This window comes from Trichechus manatus, unplaced genomic scaffold (genome assembly GCF_000243295.1).
Source record: "Trichechus manatus latirostris isolate Lorelei unplaced genomic scaffold, TriManLat1.0 scaffold00006, whole genome shotgun sequence".
NCBI classification, from domain to species: domain Eukaryota; kingdom Metazoa; phylum Chordata; class Mammalia; order Sirenia; family Trichechidae; genus Trichechus; species Trichechus manatus.
The window spans coordinates 27,202,146-27,223,388 of NW_004443942.1; the positions used below are offsets into that span (position 1 = coordinate 27,202,146).

Consider the following 21,243-nt stretch of genomic DNA (forward strand, 5'->3'; position numbering starts at 1 on the left):
GTTACCTTCTGAAATGGTTGAACATCAACCAGTTCTTTTTGGTACAGTGACTCTGTGTATTTCTTCCATCTTCTTTTGATGCTTCCTGCGTCGTTTAATATTTTCCCCATAGAATCCTTCAATATTGCAACTCGAGGCTTAAATTTTTTCTTCAGTTCTTTCAGCTTGAGAAATGTGGAGAGTGTTCTTCCCTTTTGGTTTTCTATCCCCAGGTCTTTGCGCATTTCATTGTAATACTTTACTTTGTCTTCTCAAGCCACCCTTTGAAATCTTCTGTTCAGCTCTTTTACTTCATCATTACTTCCTTTCGCTCTAGCTACCTTACCTTCAAAAGCCAGTTTCGTAGTCTCCGCTGACATCCATTTTGGTCTTTTCTTTCTTTCCTGTCTTTTTAATGGCCCCTTGCTTTCTTCATGTATGATGTCCTTGATGTCATACCACACCTCGTCTGGTCTTTGGTCGTTAGCGTTTGATGCGTCTAATCTATTCTTGAGATGTTCTGTAAATTCAGTTGGGATATACTCAAGGTCGTATTTTGCTCTCGTGAACTTGTTCTAATTTTCTTCAACTTGAACTTGCATATGAGCAATTGATGGTCTTTTCCACAGTCAGCCCCTGCCTGGCCTTGTTCTGACTGATGATACTGAGCTTTTCTACTGTCTTCTTTCCACAGATGTAGTCGATATGATTCCTGTGTATTTTATCTGGCCAGGTCCATGTGTATAGTCACCATTTATGTTTTTGAAAAAAAGGTATTTGCAATGAAGAAGTCATTAGCCTTGCAAAATTCTATCATCCAATCTCTAATGTCGTTTCTATTACCAAGGCTCTATTTTTCAACTATCGGTCCTTCTTTGTTTCCAACTTTTGCATTCCAATCTCCAGTTATTATCAGTGTATCTTGATTGCATGTTTGATCAATTTCAGACTGCAGAAGTTGGTAAAAATCTTCAATTTCTTCATCTTTGGCCTTAGCAGTTGGTGCATAAATTTGAATAATAATCATATTAACTGGTCTTCCCTTTAGGTGTATGGATATTATCCTATCACTGACAGTGTTGTACTTCAGGATGGATCTTGAAATGTTCTTTTTGATGATGAACGTGACTTCATTCCTCTTCAATTTACCATTTCTGGCATAGTAGACCATGTGATTATCTGATTCAAAATGGCCAGTGCCAGTCCATTTCAGCTCACTAATGCATAGGACATCGATGTGCAGTATTAGGTATGGTAAACCAAAAAAACCCATTGCTATCGAGTTGATTCTGAATCGTAGTGACCCTATAGGACAGAGTAAAACTGCCCCGTAGGGTTTCCAAGGCTGTAAATCTTTATGGAAGCAGACTGCCATATCTTTCCCCTTGGAGCAGCTGGTGGTTTCAAACCGCTGAACTTTCGATTAAGCAGCTGAGTGCTTAACCGCTGCGCCACCAGGGCTCCTTGTTGTTAGGTGCCATCAAGCCGGTTCCAACTCATAGCAACCCTGTGTACAGCAGAACGAAACACTGCCCGGTCCTGCGCCATCCTCACAATCGTTATGCTTGAGCCCATTTTTGAAGCCACTATGTCAGTCCATCTCATTGAGGGTCTTCCTCTTTTTCGCTGACCCTGTACTTTACTAAGCATAATGTCCTTTTCCAGGGACTGATCCCTCTTGATAACATCTTCAAAGTATGTGAGACATAGTCTCGCCATCTTTGCTTCTAATGAGCACTCTGGTTGTACTTCTTTCAAGACAGATTTGTTCGTTCTTTTGGTAGTCCACGGTATAGTCAATATTCTTCACCAGCATCACAGTTCAAAGGCATCAGTTCTTCTGTCTTCCTTATTCATCGTCCAGCTTTCACATACATCTGAGGTGATTGAAAATACTTGTGTCAGGTGCACCTTAGTCTTCAGGGTGATATCTTTGCTTTTCAGCATTTTAAAGAGGTCATTTTCAGTAGATTTGCCCGATGCAAATTTTTTTTGATTTCTTGACTGCTGCTTCCATGGGCGTTGATTGTGGATCCAAGGAAGATGAAATCCTTGACAACTTCAGTCTTTTCTCCATTTATGATTTTGCTTATTGGTCCAGTTGTGAGGATTTTTGTTTTCTTTATGTTGAGATGTAATCCACAATGAAGGCTGTGGTCTTTGATCTTCATCAGTAAGTGCTTCAAGTCCTCTTCACTTTCAACAAGCAAGGTTGTGTTATCTGCATAATGAAGATTGTTAAATGAATCTTCCTACAATCCCAATGCCCATTCTTCTTCATATAGTCCAGGGCTCCTTAGGTATGGTAAATCCATACAATTCAATCATGAATCATAATCTTATATAAATATATTTCTTGATAAGGAAAGATATTCATGATTGAATATCATAGTTGAGTGAAAAAAGCAAATTATGAAGAGCTGTGAAGTATGAGCCAGTTTTATAAAAGATAGATATGTATTTCTATATATTCATAGAACAGGTATGGGTGGATATATTTCAGTGTGGTAATGGTGATTATCCCTGGTGGATAATACTATGGAATTTTTTTTTGCTTTTAATAGAAGTAATACCTGTTTGCTCCAGAAAGTACAAACCAGCAAAAAAGAAAAAGTTACTTTTTAAATTAAAAAAAAAAAAAAAGGGTGGGCATGATTCCATTCTAAATTCAGCAGCAGCAGCGGAGAACTCAGTCCTAAAGAAGGGACTTCTGAAAGCAGATGGAGCATTCAAGTACTCCGTATAGCAGGGCACTTCCTAAGCAGGCGTGCTGGCTGCTTCCCATCTTCCATAGAAGCAGACTACCACCCACACAGCCCCTGTGGAGTGCAAAAAGGATAGCCACCTATGAGAACTAAACAGGTTGCAAGGTGCCTGGGGATCAAACTTGGCACTGTTTGATGGGCGTCTGGACGCCTCTCTCGGAGGTCTTCACGTAGGTCTGTAGGGGGCAGAAGCAGCTATGAAAGCTAAGGGACAAACCCAGGTACACCTGACCCAAGCCATGCTATTTCTATGCATGTGAAAGCTGGACAGTGAATAAGGAAGACCAAAGAAGAATTGATGCCTTTGAATTATGGTGTTGCAAGGCATATTGAATATACCATGGAGTGCCAGAAGAAAGAGGAAATCTGTCTTGGAAGAAGTACAGCCGAATGCTCCTTAAAAGCAAGGATGGCGAGACTTCGTCTCACATGCCTTGCACATGTTATCAGGAGGCACCAGTCCCTGGAGAAGGACATCATGCTTGGTAAAGTAGAGGGTCAGTGAAAAAGAGGAAGACCCTCAGCGAGTTGTATTGACAACAGTAGCTGCAACAGTGGGCTCAAACATAGTAACAACTGGGAGGATGGCGGAGGACCAGGCAGTGTTTCATTCTGTTGTACATAGGGTCACTATGAGTTGGAACCAACTCAACAGCACCTAACCACAACAACAAAAAAAAGCACTTGCATACGCTTTCCATCTCACTGCTATAATTCTTGGAAGTGGACTATATTATCCTATTTTTCAGGTGAAGAAATTGAGCCTCAGAGAACTTAAATGGCTGCTACTTATTGGCTGAGTAACTGGAGGTCAGAAAATACAGGTTCATGTCTCACCTCTTCCCCAAGTCCAGTTTTATTTCTGAGTATTGTGGAGTCCGATTGCTTAACCTAGGTCTACCATTTACAAGCAGTGTGCCATGAACAAGTCATTGCAGCCTCTCTGGGCCACAATTTTCTCATCTATAAAATGGAGATACTAATACCTACCCATAGCTATTGTTTGGTCGCAGTGACATTATGTATATAAAATGCTTATTATGGTACATGGAACATTAAGTAAGCTGTCTGTGAATAGTGGCCAGAAAGTTCACAGGATAAAGCAGAATGTGATTTAGAGAGAAGGTTTGAGAAGGAAGAGGCTGGAGCCATGTTAGACTTTGTAAGAGACATGAAATGAGGAGTTACGGGGCTCCTGCTCACAGCAGAGCTTGCTCTCGAGTCTGTACTAGGTCCTGATCAAGCAGTGCCATTCACTTGGTTTTTGGGCCCAACCAGAAAAGAGGTGGAAGGTCTTGGAACACTTAGGCCACCCTTCAGATTGAGGTGGAGAGGAACAGAGATAGTGAGAAGGGCATAGGAAGCAAGAGAGAAAACATTATAAATAAAAGCAAATAAGTCAGCAAGTGTATAAGTTAGAAAGGAGCTTAGCTTTTGTCAGGTTTGGGATTTTTCTAAATTTCACTTGTCCAAGCCATCCATCCTGATTTCCCAGTTGAGGAGACTGGGTCCCGAGTTGCATAGAAGAGTCAGAACTAGAACTCTCAAGTCCTCTCATTCGGTTTTCCCAGGATAAACTGAGAACATTTTGCTGTATTTTACGTTTATTTTTCACTTAGTTCCACAGGTGGCACCTAAACACATAAGTTCTGATCTCTTATGCGTGGTAACCCCCTCACTTTCAGCCCAGGGCAATGGGGCAGGTGAGTGACGGACGTAAGGGTCAAAAGTGGCAGCTCTCCTGTTTAGTGAGGGAGCATCCTTGGATCTGGGTGTTAGGTTCATCTCTCCCAGCAGGGCTGATTTCAGACTTACTGAAACAAGGTAGTCACAGCCTCAGACACTGAAAGCTTGAGACTTCCCCAAGTAGTTCCTCGTACAATACCTACGTGGCTTAATTTTTGGAGAATACTAAATCTATGTTTTGAATGTCAACTGAATCTAGCCTTCCTCCCTTGCTGATACCTTGTAATTTCTCTATCCTCCTGAGATGAATAATCCTTCTACAGCAATAATTAATAAATAGACAAGGACTCAGCAGACATGAGTGATGCCAAATCAAATTAAGCTGTATTATATGCTTAGAAAAAGAAATGATTAAACTTGCCGAGGTCAGAGTGCTTGCCACCTCATTCATTAACTGCCTCTCAGAAGCCTCCCTCTCTGGGGACAGAAGCAAGAAAGCTGAACTGCCTAACTATATGGACTGTCTAAAAAATTGTCAGGCAGTGAAACACTCCTCAATCAGAATCACTTCATCAGCAGGCGTTTGGAGGCTGACTGTGACTGGTGCTTGAGGGATGCCTCTCAACCCCTTCAATTTCACAGGCATCACTGCAAGACACAAAGGATTCCTCATCAGACAGTGGGCCCAACTGAGAGAGGGGACACAGCATTCTGTTGGCTGGGGCCTCTTAGTCCCATCCTGTCACCTCAACCGCTAACTCATAGCAGGGAGATATTAAATCTCACATTGCCCTCCCAGTCAGACTTTAGGAGCTCCCAGTTCCTTTAGCTAAACATTTTGTTCCTAAAAGAATTTAGAAAAAATTATGTGCCTCCTTGCACATTTTAAAGTCTACTCTTGAAATTATACATCAAGTTTAGATAGTTGCAAAGGATGTGATTTCTGACATATTATATAGTTTATATGAACTTTCTATATGCCTTTGTCAGAACTTTGGCACTGGGGATGTAGCTTATTGAATTTGCAGGCACAATTCACTATATAATCTAATTGGCACACCTGGTTCTTATGATCAAACCATCAGGCCAAATCAGACTTGCTTTCTGTCAGATCAAGTCTGATTTCATTTTTTCACTTCTAATTAACATACTAGTACACACCTCATGACAGCCATCTCACTTCTGAATTTTAAGTCTTAGATCAATGGATAGTCAGATAAGGCACACAACCTTGCCAAGAGTTTACTGCCTGAATGAAATAAGGGATCGTCTCCTTTAGTCTTTCTTGCCCTACTGTCATAGGACTTTCTCTTAGAAGCAAGGCATTCTAGAATTGTCCCATGGTAAACTCAGGACAGTCAGAGGTATGCATTTCTTTTCTGAAGTGGAAGTAAGGTGATTGTGAAAGTAGAGGTGACTAAGGAGAGAACTTATAGACCCTAAGCATGTTCTTTGGCAGGTCAGTTTTAGGAAAGAGTATATATGAAAGTTAAGGATCGGAAATTTATTTTCTTAAAATTGTTGTTGTTAGCTGCCATCGAGTCAGCCCCCTACTCATGGCAACTCCATACACAATGGAATGAAATGCTGCCTGGTCCTGCTTCATCTCTCATGATTGGTTACAGATTGAACCGTTGTGATCCATAGAGTTTTCATTGGCTGATTTTTGAAAGTAAATTGCGAGGCTTTTCTTCCTAGTCCATCTTAGTCTGGAAGCTCTGTTGAAACCTGTTCATCATAACAACACATAACCATCCACTGACAGGTGGTGGTTGCACATGAGGTTCATTGACTGGAAATCAAACACTGGTCCCCTGCGTGGAAGGTGAGAATTCTACCACTGAACCACGATTGCCTCCTTCTTAAAATTATTCATGCCCAAATAGCCCTTGGAAAGTCATTATGTATACCTGAGGGCATATGTATGTCAAGGGTATGTGCACTCCACTTTTACATACTAGATAAGTCCATGACTGAGATGAGACAGTTAACAAGGCTTCACTCAATGTTTTTCCTCACCAGTTTTCCAGGGACAGACTTTTCTAGAGACCTGCCAAGTAGAAGGATCAGAACCATGGTGCTCAGCCTTTTTATTCAATATCTGTATTTCCTTTGGCCTGGAGTTGTCATAGGTAACTCTCCAAGCAAGCAAAGATGGGCACTGTAGCTCTCCAGATATTTGTAGGGCATTTTTGGGGACAGGAACACACTTGTCCTGTAATGTAATGTTTCAGATGCCAGAACTAGGAACACTGAGGGACAGTTAGAAGGAAGCAGGTTTTGACTCAGTATAAGAACGAAGTTGGGTTGAGAAAGGGGACTAATATTTTTTGATCATTTGTATTACATAAAATATGTACAGTCTTCACAATAATCCTGTACAATAGTTATTATTAGTATGAATAAACTAAGACCCAAAGAGGTTTAGTAACTCACCCAAGGACCCACAGTTCATTAGTGCTAAAGCAAGAATTTGAACCTAGTTCAGTCTGGTGACTCCAAAGCCATTATATAATGCTATCTCTCAAATTGGCAAAGACCTACTATCAAATGGCCTGTCTGCCTAACACCTTTAGTTCATTCTCAAAAAAACACAGACATAAAAAGAATTTCCATAATCTCTGAGTCGCACTCCAATTACAGATTTTAAGTGTGACTGGTAAATGTTTCAGAGGAGGAGGAGAAATGACTGAGGTGGAAGACTGTGTTACTTCACTTAAAGAAAGTGAAGACTTTTACAGACTATTTAAAGAAAAAATCTTATGCGTGTAGACTAGCTTATATACAAAGTGAAAAAGGAGCATTCAGGAGATGATGCCTCATACTACTGACGTTGTTATATAACCCTCCGGGAGAAACCACGTGCGAGGTTAGCAAAGCACTGTGTCATGGATTCACTGAAGATCCTGTTTCTTCATTATTGTGAAAGACAGCCTATTAGTTAATTATAAAAATAAATATGCTTTCTTTTAAAAAAATCCTTGCGACTAGAAGGCAGGAGGGGACAGGAAAGCAGTGATAGGGAACCCACGGTTAAGAAGGGACAGTGTTGACATGTTGTGGTATTGTTAACCATTCTCATAGGGCAATATGTGTTCTGTTCAATGAGAAACTATTTGTTCTGTAAACCTTCATCGAAAGTACAAAAAAAAGAATTACGTGAGATCAAACTACAACAGCAACTCAAAAGGTTTGATGGGAAGCCTAGGGGACAGTGAGTTGAAGATAACGGTGATGGAATAATTTGGAAGAGGATAGTCAGAATAGCAGCACAACTGGAAGAATGTAATCGATGCCACTGAATTGTACATGTAGAAATTTTTTAAGTGGTGTATCTTTGGCTATGTATATTTTCACCAAAAAAAAGGTCCTCTGAGGTCAAGAAGGGAGAGTGTTGACATGTTGTGGGGTTGTTAACCAATATCATAAAACAATATATGTACTGACTATTTAATGAGAAACTATTTGTTCTGTAAACCTTTATCTAAAGTACAATAAAAAAAAATTTTTTTTTCTTTAAATCCTTGCCATCAAGTTTATTCTGACTCATGGCAACCCCATGTGTTACAGAATAGAACTGCTCCATAGGGTTTTATTGGCTGTAATCTTTACAGAAGCAGATTACCAGGTCTTTCTTTCATGGTGCCACTGGATGGGTTTGCACCACCAACCTTTAGGTTAGTAGTCCAGTGCAAACTATTTGCGCCACCCAGGGACCTCTAGGAAAAAACACGTACTCTGTCTCACCTATTAGGCTGTAAAGTCAGTGAGGGCAACTACTCTGTCACCTTATTCATTATCGTGCCTAGCATCATGCCTAATAAAGTAGATAGTCAATACACATTGAACAAATGAAGGAATCTATAAATGATGTGCCAGAATCCCAAGGTCTCATGCTTTTAAACCATGAAGTGAAGTATATCTTTCAGGTCTGTCATGGATTGAATCACATCCTCCCAAAATATCTGCCAATTTAGCCAGGCCATGATTCCCAGTATTGTGTGATTGTCCACCATTTTGTCATGATACAGTTTTTCTATGTGTTGTAAATCCTATCTCTGTGATGTTAATGAGACGGAATTAGCGGCAGTTATATTAATGAGGCAGGACTCAATCTACAAGATTAGATTGTGTTTTAAGTCAGTCTCTTTTGAGATACAAAAGAGAGAGGCGAGCAGAGAGACTTGGGGGACCTCATACCACCAAGAAACAAAAGCCAGGAGAATACTGTGTCCTTTGGACTAGGGTCCCTGTGCTTAGAAGCTCCTCAACCCCGGAAAATTGATGACAAGGACCTTTCCCCGGAGCCTGCAGAGAGGGAAAGCCTTCTCCTGGAGCTGGCACCCTGAATTCCGACTTCTAGCCTCCTAGCCTGTGAGAGAATAAATTTCTCTCTGTTAAAGCCATCCACTTGTGGTATTTCTGTTATAGCAGCACTAGATAACTAAGACAAGGCCCAAGAAAAGGACTCTGTAAGGGAATGAAAAGAGATTTTATAGTCAGGACTTCTGACCTTTTTTCCAAGCCAACAAGTCTTATAGTAAAGAACCTAGTAACTCGAGGGGAATTTGCTTCATTTATAATTTGATTATTCTCAATCATCCTTTCAGAGAATATGATGGCAATTACGTCCACTCTCAGACAAAGGAACACACAGACAGTTTTGTATACAATTTGAGTAGGTTCATGAACCCTTTAAACCATGGATATCAAGTTAAGAATGCGAAAAAGTGAGCCACAGCTTAGGGAGAGGGCAAAGTCACCATGCTAGACCTCTCATATTTAAAGTAAAATTGATAAGAATACAGTAAGCACTTGCTATGGATATAATACCAAGGGGAGAATATGGCACCAGTTCCAACTCAGCCTTGATTCTGGTGAGAAGCTTTCATAAAAGATCCTTTGTTCCCTTTGGGACGGATGCCACTAAACACTGCTCCTTAAGGACAGTCCACTGTCCAACCCTTCCCGCATGCACAGGAACCCTTCATCCTGTGTTGGAACACAGGCAGGAAAAAGGAATGGAAAAAGGGCAGTTTTGGATTGTGAGGGCTGCTGAGTTGGTTCTTTTGGCTCCTAGAGTACACTTGCCTTAATTTACAGAGCCCTGTCCCCATACCTTGAAATGTTTTAGCTCTTAGCAGAAGCACTGGAAGTTTACTGCTTAGGATATTTTCCCTTGAAGGTTTTCACAAATGATTGCAAAAGAGCACAGACTTCATATAGACACAGATAACCTACTATGAGATGAAAATTTTCTGGGTCATGGCTAGGAGCTGGTGCACCCCAGGCTTTCTCCGCTCTAGCTCCTGCCTCCAGAGGAAGATTTACCACCCTTCCAAGCCCCCCAGCTTGACTACTTCAAAGGCTTTATTGGACCAAAACGAATGTCCTTAAGTTTTAAGGACAGAAATCTTACTGCGTGACCCTAGGATTTTACATCTCTCAAAGGTTCACTTTCTTCATCCAGAAAATGGGGACAATGGTGGTCCCTATGTCCTAGGATTATTGTGAGGATTAGTAATAGAAAGAATGAGTAAGGAGCTCTTGGCTCAGTGCCCCTGACACACAGTAAATATTCGATCCAGGCTAGCTCTTGTTATTATTTTAAGGACAGTAACCTCTGGAAGTGAATGAGGAAAAACTAGGCAAGTTTGCCACTTTTGCCCTACCGAGTTAAGTGTGCTCACCACTGGTGCTTTTCTTTTTTCTGCCCTTGCCTTCTTGCCCCAGGTAAACTGTCCCTGTATCAACAGTGTTCTGTCCCAGGACCAAGCCAACAACAACAAAAACAAACAAACAGTAGAAACCCAGCTGCCATTGAGCCGTTTCTGACTCACAGTGACCCACCTGTGTTAGAGTAGAACTGTGCTCCATAGGGTTTTCAATGGCTGATTTTTCAAAAGTACATCCCAGGCTGTTCGTCTGAGGCACCTTTGGGTAGATTCAAACCTCCAGCCTTTTGGTTAGCAGCCAAACCGTTAACCATTTGCACCACCCAAGGACTGCAGGACCAAGCCAGGGAAGCTCTAACCCTGAGCAGCTGAGGGTTACGCAGGCCTCTGGGGCTCAATGCCTCACTTGTGGGAACATCCCTGATACCTGGGTACCCTGGCCAGGGCAGTAATAGCTGACTGTTTCTTTCAGCTGCTTTCCTTTTTCCTGCCTTCCTTTATGTTTGGTTTTCTTTCTCACTGTCTTTTTCCTTTTTAATAAACAATTATTTAATGAACACATTCATGTGCCTAGCAGAGTTACTAGTGCTATATATACAGTAATTAATAAAATAGACAGGATTGCTACTCGTTACACTCTAGTGGGGGTAGAGGAGAGCGGAAATAGCAAATAAACATAATTGTAAGAAGTAATAAGGGCTATGAAAGAAATAAACAGGGTGCTGAGATTAAAAAATAACCAGCGAGTCCTACTTACAGTAGCTTCTCTAAAGAGATGACATTTAAACCCAGTGACTATCCCGGTGACATGAGTTGAAAATCTTGGCTTTATTCCAAGTGAGGCATGCCATTGGGCATGCAGGATGATAGCTTCTCCTTGTTTTTTTCTCCTAACAATAAATGACTTAAGGCTTAGGGGAAGTCAAACTCCTGATTTCTACTAGCAATCTGTTTTGTCAATTAAGTTAAAAAAAAAAAAAATTTGACCCTCACCTGCTCCTTTAGATAGCTACCCACTTACTTTGTACAGAGGAGCCCTGGTGGCGCTGTAGTTAAGCACTTGACTGCTAATCATAAGGTCGGTGGTTTGAATCCACCAGCCACTCTGCAGGAGAAAGATGTGACAGTCTGCTTCCCTAAAGATTTACAACCTTGGAAAACACCATGGGGTAGTTCTACTGTGTCATACAGGGTCACTACAAGTTGGAATCCACTAGATGGCAACCGGTTTGGTTTTTGGTTTTGTTACTTTGTACTAGGCACTATACATTTTACTTGTATTATTTTATTTAATCCTCCAGTAACCCAAGAAAGTAGGTTTTATTATCATCGTTGTCCCTGTAGTCAGATAAAGAAATCCAAACTTAGAGAAGCAGAGTAACTTGCCCCAGGCCACACTGCTCGAAAATGCTGGAGTTAGGACTTGAATCCAGGTTATGTCTGACAACAAAGCCTGTGGCTTCAACCAATCTACTCTCTGCCTACCTTCCTGTGATGTCTTAACTCACCTAGTTTTCTTCTTCCTTTGCAGCGGTGCCAGTGAAGAAGAGGACACATGAAGACTTGCATCCCCAGTGGAAAATCATCCCTTCCCCTTTGTGTATGTGACAGTGTGTTTGTAACAGCTCCTGAGTTCTGTGAAAGCTGCCCAGCAACAAACGTACTTCCACCGGATACGTCCCCAAATTCTTTCCAAGGGATGACCAGTTCTCATGCTTACTGACTGTACAGCTTCTCTTTCTTGGTTGTTGTAGGTCAAGGAAAATTGCTCCTTTGATCAATCAGGAGCAATTAAGAAGGATCCTTCAGGTAATCCTTCAATGGCTGCTTTGAATGTACTCAGGAAAGGCAGCCTCTGTAATAGTGTACAACCAAACAGTATCACTTTATTAGGAAGGATCTGGAATAATCTTGAGGGACAGTCAGAATTTTCCCTACCTTCTAATAAAAACCCCACTTTGTTCATATTGAAGCCTGAAATAAATGAGGGCAAAGTGGGGCTGAATTGACTCATGTAGATAGTCTCTAGAAGTCCAATTCTAAATTTCTGAAAATGTGGTGCCATGAATTAGGATGGATGGTTTGAAAACAGGGTGGACGAAAGAATTAAAGTGTTAGAAATACATGGAAATATTTTTAGTATGTGAGGTTATGTAGGACTTCAGATTCATAATTCAGTACTGTGGAAATGAAAAAAATGATTGAGGAGGTAGAATGGAAATGACCCAAAAAAAAAAAAAAAGGACCAAAGACAAAGAGATCTGATTAAAAGTTGACTTCCAGTGTTTCTCAACCAAAATTGCCTGAGTTTCCAAAACAGTCACTAAAGATCTGATAGAAGCTGAATTTGAGTGAATTCTGCAGGTTTTATGGATCTTCTCCCGTCACGAAAGAGTGGAATTTATATTACCAAATGGGAGTTTTCAGCGTAGGTTTTTTGTCTCCCGGCTTAGCCTAATTTGGCTTAAATGCAATGTAGGGAGAATTCTTGCCACTCTGTGGTGCTGAATTGAGCTCCATCTCCCAGCAGATGGCCAGCAGGTGTACCATCCTTATACACCAGCAGGAACCCTTCTTCTCATAGCATTCCCACCCACCGACCTTGGGATTGTCTCCTACCCTCTACCCTGGTTCTCTTTCTCTTACGAGATATGGTCGGACTTGTTCACCTCTCCCCAGTCCCAAATTACATTTTCTTACAAGCAAGCTTCTTACCCCGAAGTAAGCAGTGATATGCTAGGGGAATACAAAACTACAAGCTAAAAAAAACCTTCCATCTTCCTGAAATATCAGTCTTACTCAACAGATGGTTTGGAGTAAGGGGATGTTGTTATTTTTTATATGAAACACAATTATATTATGAACTAGAATGTACATACACACAGTTAAGATAAAATGGAGACTTCAGTGGTAATTGTTTTCAAATGGAGGTATGTGTTCACCCTCCTCTGCCTTTAGTGGCATTTTGATGTTCACTTTTGAGACGTTCACTTGGAACCATGTTTGGTTTTGGGGTTGCTGCTGCCCCAGGGCCTAGCCATCCAATGCCCCAGAGGCAGAACCAAAGGAGCCCGCATGGGGGCAGCCCTTCTTTTCCTGCCTGCCTCTCTTTGACCTGTGCACCTAGCAAAAAGCTTTAGGGCCAGCCAATTTGTGTGTGTGCAGGATGGCTTTGAGGCAGAAACAATACTTGCTTACTGTAGGTGTCCTGTTTATGCCATTGTTCAATTCTGTGTGTGCTGTGAAATAATTTATCCTTTTCAGGCCAGGAAGCTACCAGGCATATATGCTTCTGGTTAAGATTACCCCAGCCCACTAAATATGTCTAGATGTTGGGGCTGGGAGGAGTATAGGCTATTTAAAAAAAAAAAAAAGTGTTTTTTCTCTGAAATGGTGGTGGCCAGAAATGGCTAAGACAGTTTTGGTGCTTTACCTACCTGTCTGCGGAGACTGGAGAATTTGGCATATCATGAATTATAACCCCAACCATATGCAACAAAACTACCCTAAAAGAAGGACCAAAGGCCACTCCTGAAAGAGTTAAAATATCAGAAGATTAAGAAGACTTTAGGATTTGGAAATTTGTGCTATGTTTCTCCAATAATTATTGTTTAATCTCCAAATAGTAGCCTTATCTTAACAATGGACAGACAATTGATTCCTCCATACCTGATCATACATTATTAGTTTAAATCAGTATTTGGGAAAGTCAAGCATTTATGCAGTGGATATGAACAGAAATATAAAAATATGTGCCAACCTGTCTCAGTAAATTATCATATCTGTAATCCTCAAGGAAAGCACTTTTGCTTTTATGTAGAAAAGATTTCAGATTTGCTTTATGGGCTCTTGCTGTCTTCAGCACCTGATAAAACTTTAACCAGGGAAGCATTAAACACAGCACAGCAGCTTCTGCCCGGGCTTCTAAGTTCCTGCTGGCAGCGTTTATCAATGTAAGAACTCAGAGGCTTCCTGCAGTGGCGCCAGCTTCCACCAAAGCTGGAGCATGCTGCTCTGCCTTAAACCCAGCATGGTGAGGCTTCCTTCCTGCTAGGTCATTTTGAGTTAGAGTACTCAGAGTTGTGTTCTGACTGGCTGCAGGCAGCAGAAATCCCCTGGGAGAAATCATCAAGGGAGGCAGGTACTCACCGTGGTCCCTGGCTGCCTTCCAAATGTTGGGTGTCTGTAGGCTGAGAAGAGTTTGTCCTTTGATTTGATATCATTAAATCTAGGGCAGTTCTAAGCTGTGCTTGGAGTCTCAGTTCAGACATCCCAGGAAGGGAAATATCTTGTATTGAGCATGTACTATGGGCCAGGCCCTGTACTATGCCCCCATTTCTCAGATGGTAAAACAGACACAAAGTAGAAGAGTCCCTTGCCTCAAGATACATAGCTAGGTAATAGATTTTGAACTCAGCACTCCCTGACTCTGGGGGCAGGACCTCTGTACTACACTGTGCACCTTTTTTTCCTGGTATCACCTAAAAACACAAAAGGAAGTAAAGGCTCACGTTCCCCCACTGCAGTCTGACCATCCCACTTTATGAATTCTTTTTTCAAAATAACATGTAATGGCTGTTGTTTGGTTCAGAAATGTCATCAGGATAGCCTTATTCCTCCACTTTAGCAGATGCTTTCAGTACACGATCAAATTTGAGCCTACCCCAGGAGTCGGGGTGGGGGAGGGTCATTCCTTTTTGGTATTATCTCCCATAAATAAGATACTGCTAGGCCTTCAAGAGTATAGAGCTTTTCAGAAATAGTAAAAGTGAAAGGTGTTCTACTGTTCACTCTCACTTTATTTGAAAATGTTTGCTGTTACACTGGTGCAGAAAGGGAAATATTATCTTAGTATACCTAGCTCATTCTGTGTTCTGTGAGGATGCTGATTCAAAGTCCAGGGACTCTGGACCCTCCTGCCAATACCTGATTTTATTTATATATATATAGACATATGTAGATAGATAGATATGTGTATGTGCTATCACACACACACCATTTAAGAACTATGGGAAACTCAAAGCATCCACCTCATTATCTTGCATACCACTGCAAAGGTTTCTGCCGGTCCTGATTACAAGTATCACCAGATAATTGGAGCTTAGCTGCCTGCTTACGAGATGCTTACAAGAAGAGCAACTCCCTGGCAAAGGCTGTCAGTTCCTAAAGCACTGAGCCAAGGTGACAGCCTGAGAGAAATTGCATTCCAGACCTACCACAAGATGTCTGATTTGGATATGCAGCCATTTTGGTGACCTGCTGACCACTCCAGTCTGGCCTGGAGGCACAGCTCCAGAATCCACTACCTTGTAGTAGCAGCAGACCTAGGAAGCCCCTTCCCCACCTAGAAAATACTCTCCTGCCGATACTGGAATTCCACACTCAGTGGTTTGTCCTTTTGACTTAAACCAGAGGAGAGTTTTGATCCATCTAAAAATGCTACTCCTGGGAAAGCGCCCCATTAAGGCGATGATGGGAAGAGTACAGAGTTAAGTAGTATGGTGGAAAGCCTGAGAGTCCAAAGACCTGGGTTTTAGGGCTGACTGGAAACACTTTGACAAACGGTCTGGCCTCTCTAGACCTCAGTCTCCTAAGCTGTAAAAGGTGGAGAGGAGAGTAAACTGGGTGGTCTGTAAGGTTCCTTTGGTTCTTTAAATGTACTTCTGCAACATCAGCATTCACCTTCAAGTTCTGAGCGTGTTTTGAGGATTTGAGGGCTGATAGGTAATTATATCAGTGTACGGAGGGCAAGGGGGAAGCTTTGCCCGTTAGATAAGGACAGATCTTGGTCCGTGTCCCTCCATTTATTCAGTCAGTGTCCATGAAACCACCTAGCCCAGTGCTTAGCACGTAATGGCTGTTGCATACATGCTTTTTGATAAGGAAATCAGTTGCATGTTTACTGTGTGCCAAGCACATCTGATTTTTCTGTTAAAACCTCATTATGGATTGACTCCAGCCCAGCCCTAAGAGAAAAGAAGGCCCACAGGGGAAGCCTCAGATTCTATTAATATTGCCTTCACCCAGCAGTTCTCCAAAACCCATTCTAAGATCCATAAGACCCAGGTAGTTCCTACCGTCTGGGGACTTGCCGGGTAAAACAGTATCATTTGGAACTGAGAAGACACTGGAAACAGCAGAACAACAACAACAAAAATAAACCAAAGCCAGAACAGGGGCCACAGCAGGAAAAGGAAAATAAATGAAGACATTTGTGTGCACAGTGGTGCAAAAAAAGCCACTGAGCCCACAGTGGGCTTAATATAAATTTGTGGGACAACAGATTTACACTTGACCAGTCTCTACAGTGACAGGCTGCACTGCATGAGCAGAAAACCAACGAATCCATTGTCCTCTGCCTGTTTCCTGTGTAGTCACATTCCCTCCTTAGTGATCTCCCCTTCCACCTTTTCGGTTAAACAGGGGAACACTCAATCTTTCAAGGGAAGTACATGTTTGAGTTAATGTTTCAGTATATCATTTTCATACTGTAAATTATTTTGTAAAAGAGATTTACCACTATCCCAGAATGTTCAGACTCTGCCCCTGTGCATTTGGAAATCAATAAACTATTACTGGAAATGCCATTTGTCTCTCAGAGTTGTGCACAAAGGACCCTGTTAGGTGTAAATATTCATGATGATCTACATTTAACTGGTAATGCTGGAGGTAATGGCATTTTGGTTATTAGATGTGGGAGTCTAATTTACTCCTCCTGACTTACCCAGAGTGCCTGAGGAAATCTCTGGGAAGTGGCAAAAGGACAGACTTAAAATTATTATTTAGAGAAAGTTTTCTCCTCAAAATAAAACACATTATTCCTAGGTTAAATTTTCTGAGCAAAGTGGGATTATAACTGAAAGAATTCTTGGTTCTAAATGATATTTTTAAATAACATTAAAGCTTTTTATTTGGATTAGCCATATAATTGGTGAAGAGGTAGAATTAAGTTGTAAATTAAGCAATTCCAATCTGTTTTTTAATATTAGGATCAGAGGTTGCATTGAAACCAGGGGTCATATACACACAGGCCTTCAGGAGCCCAATGTACAGACCCACGACAGTAGATACCCGGTGAATGAGAAAGTGCAAGCCCTGCCTAAAGGCCTTACAATTCAATTTTTTTAAATCCTGCTAGAACTCATCAGCAGGTGTGTCTGGAGGGGCTGCCAATTTGTTTTCTTTTAACATATTTGTCTTCATTAGACCCCCTTAAGTTAGCTTGGGACTTTGGGAAAATTGTCCAAGATAAGGAGATGAGTCACTCAAGGTCACCCACTGATCCAGGCTGGTGTCATGCCCAAGACAGGAAGCAGACTGTCTGTCTCCTGTGGCAGTCATTGGCTGCTTCCTCCCTTCCCCACTGCTGAGGACACTACCTCTTCCTGGTGGGATGGGACTGCCAAGCACTCTAGCACTTGGGAGTCTCAGTATTTTACCAAACCACAATGTGTTTGGAGGTTTTCTTCCCCACTTAATAGCGCCAGTATCTCAACACCACATCCCATTGCCCCCAGCCTTTTCTCATTTTATTATCTTTCGCTGTGAAAACTCTTTTATTTTGTTTCATTGATCCTTGCTTGGCCCAACTTGTAGGTAGAACCATTTCCTTTACCCTCATAAAAGGATGCAATTGCAGTCTGTCTGGACTATCTCCTGGCTTTAACAAGACACCTAAGTTAGATAGATACACCCAACAGAAAGTCAGGCTTCCTGTGTTAATAAAGATGTCACAAGAAAGAAAACAAAAGACTGCTTGTAGCCAATAGCTAACTGTATTGAGTGTGTGTTTGTTATATGTTGCAATCTCCAGGTTTTAATCATTCCCTTTGTTAACAATAGTAACTACCATTTAATGAGTTCTTTCTCTGGGCCATGCACTATCCTAGTTGTTTTTTGAATTATTTAATTCTCACGGCACTAATATTATTAGCCCCCATTTTATTTCTCATGAAACAGATTTAGAGATGTCAAGTAGCATCTCCAAGGTCACACCCTAATAAGTAGGAAGCCACGATTTAAATGGAGGACTAATGCTCTTCAAAACCCCTACTCTTCATCTCTCCTCTCTTAGCTACACTGCTTGCACCATACATTGGTAAATAACCTCACCTCCAACAGTGTGGCCCTGGGCAAAGGAATTTGCCCTTTGGTAGGACTTGCTTCATATAGTGTGGAAAGTACAGTGTACAGTGAGGGAAAGAGGGCGAAGGATACCAGTGAAATCTTCTTCTGGCCTGAAACTGTTCTTTTTGGAGGAAGGGGACTATTAGACTTGCTTTATCTCCTTTATTCCAAGGCCATAAATAATGAAATCAGCAGGAGAGGCAAAGCCATGGCTTCTTTTGCTATGGTCTTAGAACCTCAAAAGTCAGCCAACTCTGACACTGAGTCTGTAATTTAATTAAACATCTTGAAGGCACCTCTGACAGCTTGACACTAGAGGTGTCAAGGCCAGCTTCATATTCTTGTAAAGGGACTGCAAAAGGAGATTGTCTATTTTAAAGTTCACTTACTGAGTTTAGCCATCATAGACACGGCATACCCTTTGCCTTACTAAAACAGCCCACAACTGGTCAGCCGCAAAAACGCCTGCTGACCACAGGAGTGTGAGGGAGGCTGCAAATTCTGTTTCAAGACAGCTTGAACTCTCCGAGAAGACACAATGAGCAAAGCTTACCCACCCTAGTTGAAAAACATTATGGATGAGAAGTTATCGTTGAAATTAAATGGTAGTAGACATGTCCAAGGATATTGTGGGGATTTGATCCCTTTATGAATCTTGTGATAGATAAATGTGTAGAGATGGCAACTAGTGGACAAAAGAACAAAACTGGAATGGTGGTAATATGAGGAAATAGTAACATCATGTTGGAAGCCTTGGACCAAGTATAAGTAATGGCCGTTCAGCAAAGAAATCAATCACTTCTATGTGTCCCTTTTCCAAAGGGCCTGTTTTACTGTGATGTAAAAATCAGTCCGCATACATTCTTCATATTAAATTGTTTTGTTAAAATGAACTTTTGTAATAGTAAAAAAGAAATAGCCCACAAGTTTCAGACCATTTTAGGGATTCAGTAGCAACTCATTTACCTAGGGCTCAGCTACCTGACAACTTCACCTGTCTCTATATCCTGAACCCAAAATCCAAACATGTGGTTTGACGATGAGTAATTGAGATAGAACTGGAAAAATCTGGAACCTCTACTCAACCCACAGTGGCTACAACAATGGGATCAAACAGCAACGTTTGTGAGGATGGCACAAGACCAGGCAGTGTTTCGTTCCGTTGTGTATAGGGTCGCTATGACTTGGAATGGACTCGAAGGCACCTAACAACAACAGCAACTATTCAACCCATTCAAAACTGACTGGGAACTAGGAAGTAAGCAAAGAAAGCTTCTGACCAGTTGAAATAAATACTATCAAGCAAACACATGCAAGAAAGGCCGTGCATTTTACCCAGCAAGCACCCCCTCAGAACGTATTTATTCTTACTTCACACAGAATGCTAAATGTTTGGTTGTCTGGTTTCCAAGCCTACAGTAGATTAATTTTAAGAGAGAAAAACTGACTTCTACAGGAAACTAAAGGAAAAAGAGTGGTGGAGAAGACAAAATTTTAAGTGGGCTGAAAAGTCCAAAAAGCACTGTTTTAAGGAGGCATTTAGTGCCCAGAACAGCTCTCTACACACCTCAGTCAACCCTAAGAGACTCACTGCATGATAGGCCAATATAATTATAATCAAAGTTATAAGCAAAGTGATGACCCTGAACATCACACATGAAGAAACAAAATTATGGTCAGAATAAGGCGAGAATGTATATATATTTCAAATGTTTTAGAAATATTTATAACATAAATGGTAATAAATAAGTAAATTTTTAGTGGTTAGAAGGAATAAACCTTTGTGACTATCCAGAACACTTAGCTAAACAAAACAATACATCCCTCTAGCTAAGATTTTATTGTTCCATGAGCCTCTTGTGTTTAGAGAGGTTTTTTTTCACAGCTTTATAAGTGACTTTCATGCTACAAGTTTCCAATGTGATGAATAAAACTAATAACCAGAATACAGGTCAAATTCTGTTACAACAAATACTGCTACTATAAAAATCACTTAAGCATCCCTATTATCTCTAAGCCCCTGTTGATTGCCCATTTATTTCAGGCAATAGTCATTATAACATAATTGGAGTATAATAAAAAAGAAACTGGACCCTCACCACAAGTTTGGGTATAACACAATTTAAGCTGTAGTAATAGATTCTCCCTTGTATTTCTCCAACTCTTTGCTGCAAGAAGAATAAACCTTATGTAGACACAATACTAGCCTGGAGAGCTGGTGTTTTAGTTGTTGTTGCTAGGATAAGAAAGAATTCAAAGCAAACGATACATGAAGTTGTGTAGGAATCCCTCACTACGGAATTCGGTCTTCAGGGCCACTTTTGACCTTAATCCATGTTGGAGCCATCAACCGAAGAGTTGCTTGCTTCTAATAGTGATGTAATGCATATATTAAGCCCTGGAATGAAGACATGATTCATTTCTCATGGATCATTGAGCACTTTGTGGTAACTTGGCCTGATGACCCTAAGATAAGAAGTCCAAGAAGCATGTGACTGGAGCTATCTTTTTCCCATGATGCACTGCTTTCAACACTGCATGGTTGTAAAAGCCCAGGCTACATCGATTATATATAGAAATGATCTAAGTTCATCAAAGTATACTTGGTATACTGGCCACTGTCTTCCCACAGCAAAAATTTTTTCATGCCCATCCGTCTTTTGCTGGTGGTGATGATGTTTGTCGTTTGCTACAGCATTATTTATTTTTTTATATTTCTTTCTTTTACTTATTTTTTATGACTGCATTGTGACCAACATTTTGTAGCACCCTTAACAGCAGAAGGGATTAACTCATAATTCACTTCTGAACAGTACAATCAGCAATAGGAAAAGGAGGGGAGATAGAGAGGGAAATTGTCCACCATTTCTCCATTAATAACGCCTGGCTCAGACCCCAGATTCACATCATAGTCAGAAGAAGTTCATAAATCCTGAGCACTGCTCAGCCTGAGAAGGTAGGCAGTGTTCCTGCATACCTCACCTGAGATGAGTGGTCAGTAAAGCCATGTT

General features: G+C 41.1%; 1 protein-coding gene and 1 pseudogene across 2 annotated transcripts in view; both read left to right on the forward strand.

The window, feature by feature from the left end:
- The window catches only part of TRIM44 (tripartite motif containing 44), a 139,716-nt gene extending 127,369 nt beyond the window's left edge, over window positions 1-12,347 (forward strand). The window contains exon 4 of one of the 2 annotated variants that reach the window (XM_023738388.1): window positions 11,637-11,753. In XM_023738388.1, the coding sequence (XP_023594156.1) occupies window positions 11,637-11,664 (28 nt within the window). In that variant the 3' untranslated portion in view covers window positions 11,665-11,753. Of the gene's footprint in view, window positions 1-11,636 lie in introns of both variants that reach the window. The other variant, XM_004369801.2, reaches the window with a different exon arrangement.
- Window positions 12,348-19,991, forward strand: LOC111821916 (small nuclear ribonucleoprotein G pseudogene; annotated as a pseudogene).
- The last annotated feature ends 1,252 nt before the right edge of the window (window positions 19,992-21,243 follow it).